This window comes from Otolemur garnettii, unplaced genomic scaffold (genome assembly GCF_000181295.1).
Source record: "Otolemur garnettii isolate 467f Iridium unplaced genomic scaffold, OtoGar3 scaffold00087, whole genome shotgun sequence".
In the NCBI taxonomy this organism is placed as follows: Eukaryota; Metazoa; Chordata; class Mammalia; order Primates; family Galagidae; genus Otolemur; species Otolemur garnettii.
Window position 1 is genome coordinate 6,412,329 of NW_003852482.1, and position 10,620 is coordinate 6,422,948.

The window sequence follows — 10,620 nt, forward strand, 5'->3', positions numbered from 1 at the left end:
CAGTGGCTCACGCCTATCATCCCAGCACTCTGGGAGGCTGAGGCAGGAAGATCACTTGAACCTGAGAGTTCAAGACAAGACTGGACAACAGTGAGACCCCATCCCTACAAAAAATAGAAAAATTAGGCAGGTGTGGTGGCACACACCTGTGGATTCCAGAAGGATCTCTTGAGCCCAGGAGCTTGAGGTTGAGAAGGAGGCAATTACACCACAGCTCCAAAGCAGAGGAAGCTGGGCCCTGGGGGTCGGGCTGTAACCCCCAGCCCTTAGACTCAGTGAGGCCCTGGGAAAATCTGGCCACGTCAGTCAGAATTTCTCAAAAGGAGCAGAATTGCCCCCTACCCCAGCAACCTTGGTGGGTGACATGTGGTTATCACTTGGATATGTGGAAAACCTCCCCATGTGACCTTCAAATGTCCTGCTTGAAAGGGCAGAAAAACTCCTGTGTAAACATCTGAGCCTAGACCCCAACTCCACTTTACATAAAGCCAAGGTCTCCGGAAATCCTGGGTTCAAGTGATCCTCCTGCCTCAGTCTCCTGAGTAGCCAGGACCGCAGGTGTACGCCACTGCTCCCAGCTACGAGGCCCGTGCGAATGTTTTAGGTGCATATGGAACTGTCCAGGGATGCAGGGGTCCTGCAGGTGGAGGAAATACTGTACTTTGTTTTGCTCAGAATTTTCCCAGCAGCCATTCACCATCGCCATTACAACCTATTTCAAGAGTAGCCCTCGCTCTCTTAGTTGTTTTGATTTAGTTCCCATTTAGTTATGATTTCAAAATGACAATACAAAGCATTTAAATGATAAGGGTCAACCACATTCAACTGAATGTTGAAACTGGGTTTTACAGTGTTAACCATAAACGAGCATTTCCTCTGCCAAGCAGCGCTCTCTCCTTACACAGCAAAGCAGCAGAGCCACCCAGCCTAGGTGAACCTTCTGTAAGAAGGTGGCAGTGCCCTGGCCTGCCTGTCACTGACAAACCACACTCCTCATGTAAATCTCCCCAGTTGCTGCTGACACGGTTAGTCCCTGTTTGCCAGTTAGCCACCCAGACACTGTCTCCCTGGCCCTGCCCTCTGTGTATGTAAATGGCTTCTGAGTTTCTTGTTTCTCCTAAATCCAAACTTATTCCTTACAGCAGGGAAGCTCTGACCACTTCCTACATCTTCTAGGGCAGTCATGGGACAGAGCACTGACAGTTTGGAAACCATGGGATTATATCATTCCTTTCCCTTTTATGTATTCTGTACATTACAGTTAGGACATTATATTGATTTTTTACATTGCGTACAGGTGGGTTATCACCAGGAACAGGTCAGAGGATAACCATGCCAATCACTGTATGACCAGGGTGGGAGGTTGTGTCAAATACCTAGGATATGTGATACCTTGAGCTCTTAGGGTGGCCTGGGTGCAATACTGCGACCAGCAGGGGAGCCACGCTCCCAGGGGAACCCGGGCGGACAGAGGCAGGTGGTCCACTCTCTCCACTGCTTCAGCAGCCACATACCTGCCCCTTAGAGCTGTCCATCCTCAGGCCCCTCACCTGTCCAGACCCTGCCTCTGTTCTCAGCCATCATCCCTATTGCCTTTATGGGTTACATGACCTTGGGAAAGTGTCCTTACCTCTCAGAGCTGCAAATTCCTTCCTAGTAAAATGGAGACAATAACTACCCTGCTGTGAGAAGGTGACAAGGCCATACCCAAAGGAGCCCAGCCCAGTCGCAGGACCGGGTGAGTGCTTAGGCCTTGAGGGAATGTTGCTGTCATCACTGACCGGCAGGGCCTGGACTCTGGTGGTGGCTGGCACAGATGTGAAGACTGGTCAGATTGGTGAGGACCCGCTGGAAGTGGAACGGGGGTAGCGGAGGGTCCACATCCTCGGAGGTCTCCTGCAGGCTGGCAGGGGGAAGCAGTCAAAGTGACAGTCTGCCATGGCAGGTGGCACCAGGGACTGAGAAGGACCACAGAGGCATGTGAAGTGGGCCCAGACCTCAGGGGCCACCCGACCCCTATTTCTCAGGACAGAGGAGGACACTTACAGGAAACTGAGCTGTGCCTCCCCAGGTTGCCCAGTGTCCTTCAGGCTGGACAGGCTGGAGTGCCTCAGAGACAGGGCCAAGCCTTCCCCTTCCAGCTTCAGATGCACAGGGGGTGGGGTACCCCCAGGAGGCACCCGGAAGGTGAGTGTGAGGGGCTGCCCGTAGCTGAACCGCTGGTCTCCCAGGAACTTTTCTGAAGACAAGAGAAGAAAGCTCTGACAGTCTGCACATAGGTAGATTGGTTTGAGGTAACTCAATTGATTTTATTGGAAATTAAACACTGAAACAAAGTAACTACAGCCAGTAGAAAATCTTTGGCACTCTGCACAGCAGACCCCGGGGGTGGCCAGCCCACATCTATAGCCTGTCTTTCCCTAGTTTCACCTGTGTGTGACCCTTGCAGTCACACTGGGCCCCATGCTTGGTTTCATGCTATGCTGTCAGCCTCTTGACATTCTTTTTTTTTTTTTTTTTTGAGCCAGAGTCTCACTTTGTCGCCCTCGGTTGAGGGCCGTGGCATCACAGCTCACAGCAACCTCCAGCTCTTGGGCTCAGGTGATTCTCTTGCCTCAGCCTCTCGAGCAGCCGGGACCACAGGCTCCCGCCACAACGCCCAGCCATTTTTCTGTTGCAGTTTGGCTGGGGCCGGGTTTGAACCCACCACCTTCGGTATATAGGGCCGGGGCCCTACTCACTGAGCCATAGGCACCGCCCCCTGCTATTTTGTTGTTGTAGTTGTCATTGTTGTTTAGCAGGCCCGGGCTGGGTTTGAACCCACCAGCCCCAGTGTATGTGGCCAGCGCCCTAACTACTGAGCCACGGGCACCAAGCCCGTCTTGACATTCTTTTTTTTTTTTTTTTTTGCCAGGTCGGAGTTTGAACCCGCCACCTCTGGCATATGGGGCTGGCTCCACCCTCATCTTGACATTCTTAACAATTTTATCTTTGAACTTGGGTTTGTAAGTTATGTCTGATGGCACAGTGGAGTCTGAGCAGAGGAGACACAATATACACGACCTCAGAGCCTTGCCATCCACTCATGTAACCTTCACAATGGCCCATGAGCACAGAATTCCTATGGCCCCCCCAACGTGTGGGAGGCAAGGGCACAGTGAGCACACCCTGGCCTGGTTAGGCTGAGACACTGCCAGGACCAGGCCCCACCTCCCATTCTGTTCAGAACTTGCTTTGAATTTGGAATGAAGTCACAGGTGTTCTGAAAATCATAGATGACCAAGAAGACCTATGTGATTCCTTCTTACTCGTGTTACTTCCCTGTGTCAGCCAACCACTCATGCTGAAAATTATGACCTAGAAAGAGGCAGAGGAAGAGGAGGAGGAGGAAGGGGGGAGGAGGAAGAGGAGGAGGAAGCAGAGGAGGAGGAGGAAGAGGGGGAGGAGGAGAGGGAAGGCCACCCTTCTTTCCTCTTTTCCTGCAGTCTTTCCTTACAACCAAGCCAAAGGCAGACTGGGTTGGCAGAACATGTGCGTTATCAAGAAGCCAAATAAAAACTTGAGTTCTTTTTGTGCAATGTTTCCACTGTCCTGATAAGAACAAAATACACAACTGTGTATGAGTTACCAAAACCAAATTATGTCATTTCAGTGATTCCACATGTGCGCCGAATCCTCTGATATCAGTGATTCCACATGTGAGCTGAATCCTCTGATATCTGCTTGCATCAGCATTGCATGCTATCAAAGCAAAAGTTAAAATTCATGCTAACAACTTAAAAAGTTAATTTTTCTTTACCAAGAATGGCATCAAATAGCAAAAATAAATAAATAAAAAATAAAACCCCCAAACTCCCCCCAAAACACCATTCCAAATCAAGCAGGGAAACCACAGGGGAAAAAGGCACTTTTTAAAACGTATCTTAGTACCTTAAATGGCACTTCCCCTCTATTTTGGGGAAGAACTCCAGTTCCGCAGCAGGTCCCTCAAATGCTGCAGCCCACTATGTCACAGCTTTTGCAGGAAGATCCTGAACAAGCTGACAGTCCCTGCGTCCCTCTGCCCAAGGGCATTTCCTGGCTGGATTTGCTCACCAGAGCAGAGAGCAGTCTCCAACCACGGAGTCCTAGGAATGCGTGGACACGCCCCAGCTATCCCCCAGTTTGAGCCTCCAGAGTCAATCACCAATGCGTGTGCAGTGCTCACTCTGCCACTTCTTCTGCACACCTTGGACACGTGAGATGAACGTCCATGCTGTTCTGCACGCACGCACACACATGTCTCGGTAATGGACACACCACAGCCCAACAGTGGACGAACCAGCGCCCCCTGCTGGAAGACCTCAGGGTTGCACGCTTACGAACTGCTCCACACCTGTTCTACGCATCTTTACCCCAGTACAGACACCTGCAGGCAGAACACTGAAAGGACCTTCTGGGCCAGAAGGTACGTGTGTTCATTAACTCTGAGACCTGTCACCAACCAGCCCAGAGGGCTATTTCCACATTCCCTCCCTGACTGGCTCAGGGAGCCCCAGGGGCCTGCGGCCAAGAGCGTTGCAGGGCAGGGCAGGGCATCCATGTGGTTCACCCACTGCAGTGTGCCCAGCACCCAGCACAGAGCCCAGAAAACAATACTGGAATGAAAAACTCCTTTTTCTCAAATACGTCAACAGAGCCCATGAGCACCTTTTCTGCTCATGGGCTTGAGCTTGGAGCACCTGCCCCATGAAGGAACCTGAGGGTTTTTTGCTTCCTGGCTGTGGGGAGGGAGAAGGCAGAACTGGCCAGGGCAGCCAGCAGACCCCAAATATGTCCACAGCAGAGCTAAGAATGGGCCCCAGCTCCTGGCTCTGGGACTGAGACAATGTCCAGGAGACCCAAGCTGCCCTGAATGGTGGGGGTGGGCGCACAATGATTAAGGACTTGCCTCCTTTTACATAAATCTCATGCCCCTGGGGACTATGTGGCATTAAAGAATACCTAGGTGGCAAGGCTGTGACCTGGAAAATGGGGGTTTCATCACACACTGTGATGAAACAACCCCCAAAGGTGTCAACATCCTAACCGCTGACCCCAGGTAGAGAGGACATCTTGGGATGTTCAAGATGGAAGAGGCAGCCAGGAGAGTCCACATCAGTGAGGGGACATGAGAAAGACCCAGCCTGCTCTGAAGATGAAGGGGCCACAAGCTACAACATGCCGGCAGTTTCTATAATCTCAGACAGCCAAGGAACGGATTTCCCCTGGAGGCTCCAGGAAGAACATGGCCCTTACAGGCACCCTGATTTTAGCTGTGTGAGAGCCACTTTTGACTTCTGACCTCCAAAATACTAATAGAGTAAATCTGTGCTGTTTTAGCCACTAATTTTGTGGCAATTTGTCATAGCACCTGAGGAAACCAACACAGGGCAGTGTGTCCCACCTGAGGCTGGCAGGTACCTGGTGCTGTGAGCTCCTCTTCTTCTTCTGGGCTCAGCAGGATCCCACTCAGACTCCATCGTGGGGGATGCTCGGACCCCCCTCCACTTCTGGCCCACCAGCCCTCCGCTCCTAGACAGCAAACACATCACTGTGAGGCCCTGGGGGTAGCTTCCAGGTGACAGCTGCAGCGAGGTCTGAGCAAGGGAGGGAGCCCCAGGAGGCTCTGCGAGGGGTGCGGTCAGACCTTGGGGCTTGCCCCGTCTCTTCAGGGAGGTTTTGAGCTCCACACGAAGACACAACCTAGAGACCCTCACGTGGGGATCTAGGGACATCAGGACTACCAGTAGCAGTATTGGACTTGATCCATCGTCAGGGCTTCAGAGAACTTCCTCAGCTGTGACCTTTGTCACAGGTCTGTCCTTACTGGTAGGTATGTCTGACCTACCTGACCTCTGTCCAAGCTGTCCTTACTGGTAGGTATGTCATTAATACCATGCACTCAGGGCCGGGCCCAGCCAGGGAAGACCCAGGCCTCCTGGTCCCCAGTGCTGGCTCATTCCTCTCCTCTCTCTGACCATGGCAGTTAACATGGGACACAGCCCAGTATAGAGCAAATGATCTCATGGGGCACTCTCAGGGACAGCTGGAAACCTAATACCTGGATAGGTCTGAGGGAAGGGATAGAGAGAGGGGAAGGATGTCAGAGAGGGGAGGCCCAGGCTTGTTGGTGCTGGACTAGTTCCTGCCCATTGCAGGCTGTGTGACTCTGCGCAAGTTACTTAACCTCTCTGAAGCTGGTTCCTTCCCTAAAAAATGGGGGATATGAAATACACATGTCCCAGGCAGCATTTCTCAAAGTTGGTCTCAAGATCCCTGAGATCCTTTCTGGGGAGCCCATGAAATCAAACTATCTTCTTAGTAACAAGATGCTATTTGCATCTCCTATTCTTTTTCTCTCATCAACATTCAGTGGAGTCTTACAGAAGCTGCAGGAGTATGACGTCACCACAGTCTGAGTGGCAGAAGGTGATGTAAGAATTAGGTGGCTTCTCTCAACCAGACCTTAACGATTCACAAAAAGGTGAAGTGAGCAGTACTCTTCTCACGAGATGTTGTCTTTTAATTTTTTTTCTTTTTTTTTTGAGACAGAGTCTCACTACATTGCCCTGGGTAGAGTGCCGTGGAGTCTCAAACTCTTGGGCTTAAGCGATTCTCTTGCCTCAACCTCCCAAGTAGCTCGGACTACAGGCACCTGCCACAACGCCCAACTATTTTTTTGTTATTGTTGTCATTACTGTTCAGCAAGCCTGGCCCAGGCTCAAAGCCCCCAGTCCCAGTGCATGTGGCTGGTGCCCTAACCACTGAGCTAGGGGCACTGGGCCTAATTTTTTTTTTTTTTTGAGAGAGAGTTTCACTTTCTTGCCCCCAGTAGAGTTGCCTCACAGTAACCTCAACCTCTTGAGCTCAAGAGATCCTCTTGTTTCAGCCTCTTGAGTAGCTTGGGACTACAAGTGCCCACTACAGTGCCTGGCTATTTTTTAGAGACAGGGGTCTCACTGTTGCTCAGCCTGGTCTCGAACCCATGAGCTCAAGTGATCCACCTGCCTAGCTTCCCAGAGTATTGGGATTACAGAAGTGATCCACCACACCCAGCCTCTGTTCTGTCTTTTAGAAAGAGTTATCTTTCAGGCTGGGTGTGGTGGCTCCCACCTATAATCCTAGTACTCTGAGAGGCCAAGGCAGGTGGATTGCTTAAGCTCATGAGTTTGAGACCAGCCTGAGCAACAGTGAGATCCCGATCTCTACTAAAAATAGAAAAACTGAGGCAAGAGGATCTCTTGAGTCCTGGAATCGGAGATTGCTATGAGCTCTGATGCCACAGCACTCTACCCAGGGCGACAGCTTGAGACTCTGTCATTTTTGTTACTATGTAACAGGTTCACTAAGGCTGGTTTTTTTGTTGTTGTTTGTCCTTTTGAGACAGAGTCTCACTACGTCGTCCTTGTTAGAATGAAGTGGCATCACAGCTCACAGCAACCTCAAACTCTTAGGCTTAGGTGATTCTCTTGCCTCAGCCTCCCAAGTAGCTGGAACTACAGCTGCCTGCCACAATGCCTGGCTATTTTTTGTTGCAGTTGTCATTGTTGTTTAGCTGGCCTGGGCTGGGCTCGAACCTGCCAGTCTCAGTGTATGTAGCTGGCACTGTAACCACTGTGCCCAGGGCACTGAGCCCACTAAGGCTGTTTTAAAATGAATTAATAAGTAGGCATTTAAAAATTACTGTTTTCTTTTCCAAAACAGTCAATTCCGTGTAAAACACTCACTTATATAAACGCACTTTGGGCTCGGCGCCTGTGGCTCAAGTGGCTAAGGCGCCAGCCACATACACCTAAGGTGGCGGGTTCAAATCCCCAGCCCAGGCCCGCCAAACAACAATGATGGCTGCAACCAAAAAATGGCCAGGCGTTGTGGCCTATAGTCCCAGCTGCTTGGGAGGCTGAGGCAGGAAACTCGCTTGAGCCCAGGAGTTGGAGGTTGCTGTAAGCGTGATGCCATGGCACTCTACCCAGGGGGATAGCTTGAGGCTCCGTCTCAAAAAAAAAAAAATGTTATAAACGCACTTTGGAGTCCTCAATATCCTTCATGATCAAAAACATAAAGGGAAACCAGGTGCAGTGGCTTACGCCTGCAATCCCAGCACTCTGGGAGGCCAAGGCCAAGGAGCTAGAGACCAGCCTGAGCAAGAGTGAGACCCCGTCTCTATAAACTAGCTAGCATTGTGGTGAGTGTGTATAGTCCTAGCTATTTGGGAGGTTGTGGCAAAAGAATCACTTAAGGTCAAGAGTTTGAGGTTGCTGCGAACTATGATGCCATGGCACTCTGCCCAGGGTGACAAAGTGAGACTCTGTCTCATAAGACAAAAAAAAAAAAGAACATAAAAGGATCCAGAGACTAAAAAGTCTGAGAACTGCTGGCCAAAGATGATTATGAGACAAAATGAGATGACACCCCTGAAGTGCCTAACCAGGGTCTGGCTCAAGGTAATAACAGATGAAGACACTGTTCTCAGGCGCCAGAAAATTAGTCTGGTCCTACACTGACACGGGGACTTCTGCCCACATGCCACAGTGACCCACAAACTCCTTGGTCCTGCTTTCTACACAGTGTCCAGCAGAGGGCGCACTGCCCCCAGGTCTGGGCTCCCCAAAGCCAGCCTAAGGTTCTGTCCCGACCAACTCCCAGCTCTTCCTCAAGCCATGTAGGAGGAGGGGGAGCTCTGTGGGACCCACAAGGATGTGGCTATGTCACCTGGATTTGGGGTCCCAGGCAGAGGGCCTGCCCAGTGGGTAAAAGTAAAACCCTGGCACCAACGCCTGAATTATGTGACCTCAGGCAAGTGACCTACATTTTCTGGGACTCAGTTGCCTCATCTGTAAAAGATGAATGAGATTCCATGCAGGTAAGGAGCTCGGCCACAGTGCCTAGCATAGAGCTTGTACCCGATAAGTTGAGGCCCAGAGATTGAGCCTGAATTCCCAACCCAGCATGTAGACACCCCAAGGGAGGTCAATCTTGACAGGGTAAGTAGAAATTCCCTCTCCAGGATCCAAAGGGTGCTACATCCCAGGCCCCTACCCATGAGTGTATTTTATTTTATTCTTTTTTTGAGACAGAGTCTCACTCTGTCACCCTAGGGAGAGTGCTGTGGTGTCCTAATTCTCAGCAACCCAACCTCAAATTCAAGTGATCCTCTTGCTTCAGCCTCCCAAGAAACTGGACTACAGGCACTTGCCACAACACCTGGCTAGTTTCTTCTGTGTTTAGTAGAGATGGGGTCTTGCTTTTCTCAGGCTGGTCTTGAACTCCTCAGCTCAAGGGATCCTCCTGCTTCAGCCTCCGAGTGCTGGGATTACAGGTATGAGCCACTGTGACTGACCCCCACCCGTGAGTATAAAGAAAAAAATCAGGGACCAGGGAGGAACCCAAGGGTCACAAGTAGGTACTGGGGAGCCACCATCTCACATACATCTCACCAAGGCTGTGTGGGCTCCTCTCCACAATGGCTGACAAACCATACCCACCCAGCCCCCCAATGCAAGATCTCCCCAGAGCAGGGTGGGGTGGAAGCCGGCCCCTTGGAGGTGGCTGCAGGGGGCACTTCTTACCCTGGTGGAAGTCAGAGAGGATATGGTACACCTGGAAGTGGGCGGCGGCCGCACACACCTTGGAGTGGCCGTAGCAGAAGCAGCTGCTGCAGCCGGCAGGATTGTGAGGCTGCAGGTTAAACGTCCCGGGACGGCACCTGGAACCAAGGTAGGACATGTCCATAGGGGCCATGAGAATCAGCCAGGAAGGGGCAGGTCCAGGGCATCGCAGCTAAACTAACTCGAGTCCAGAATCACTAGGGAAACTGTTTTAAAACACTGTCTTCCCCAGAATTACAGAAGAGTTGCAAAGACAGTACAGATGATTCCCATATCTGCTTCACGTAGCGTCTCCTGAAGTTGATACCTGACAACTATCAAAACTAAGACATTAACATTGGTTGATGTTAACTGGACTCCAGCCACCATCAGGACTTCTCTGCTTTTTTTCTTATTTATTTATTTATTTTTGAGACAGAGTCTCAAGCTGTCACCCTGGGTAGAGTACCATGGTGTCACAGCTCATAGCAACCTCCACCAACTCCTGGGCTTAAGCATTCTCTTGCCTCAGTCTCCCAAGTAGCTGGGACTAAAGTGCCAGCCACAATGCCCGGCTATTCTTTTGTTGTTGTAATTGTCATTGTTGCTTTAGCAGGCCTGGGCCAGGTTTGAACCTGCCACCCTTGGTATATGGGGCCAGTGCCCTACTCACTGAGCCACAGGTGCCACCCTCAGGTATTTTTTAGAATGGCCTTTAAGCAGGGTACCGTGGCTCACACCTGTAATCCTAACACTCTGGGAAGCCAAGGGGGGTGGACTGCTTGAGCTTAGGAGTTCAAGACCAGCCCGAGCAAGAGTGAGACCCCATCTCTACTAACCATAGAAAAACTGGGCAGTGCGGCACCTGTGACTCAGGGAGTAGGGCGCTGGCCCCGTATACCGAGGGTGGCAGGTTCAAACCCCACCCTGGCCAAACTGCAACAAAAAAATAGTCGGGCGTTGTGGTGGGTGCCTATAGTCCCAGCTACTTGGGAGGCTGAGGCAAGAGAAT

General features: G+C 51.1%; 1 protein-coding gene across 1 annotated transcript in view; it reads right to left on the bottom strand.

Annotated features, from left to right (window-relative positions):
* LAMC3 (laminin subunit gamma 3) overlaps nt 1–10,620 on the bottom strand; it is a 65,988-nt gene that overhangs the window by 27,561 nt on the left and 27,807 nt on the right. The window contains exons 8-11 of the mRNA XM_003794890.3: nt 9,591–9,727; nt 5,443–5,553; nt 2,047–2,239; nt 1,782–1,903 (exon numbers count right to left, since the gene is read on the bottom strand). Coding sequence (XP_003794938.1) covers nt 1,782–1,903; nt 2,047–2,239; nt 5,443–5,553; nt 9,591–9,727 — 563 coding nt within the window. The remainder of the gene's footprint in view (nt 1–1,781; nt 1,904–2,046; nt 2,240–5,442; nt 5,554–9,590; nt 9,728–10,620) is intronic.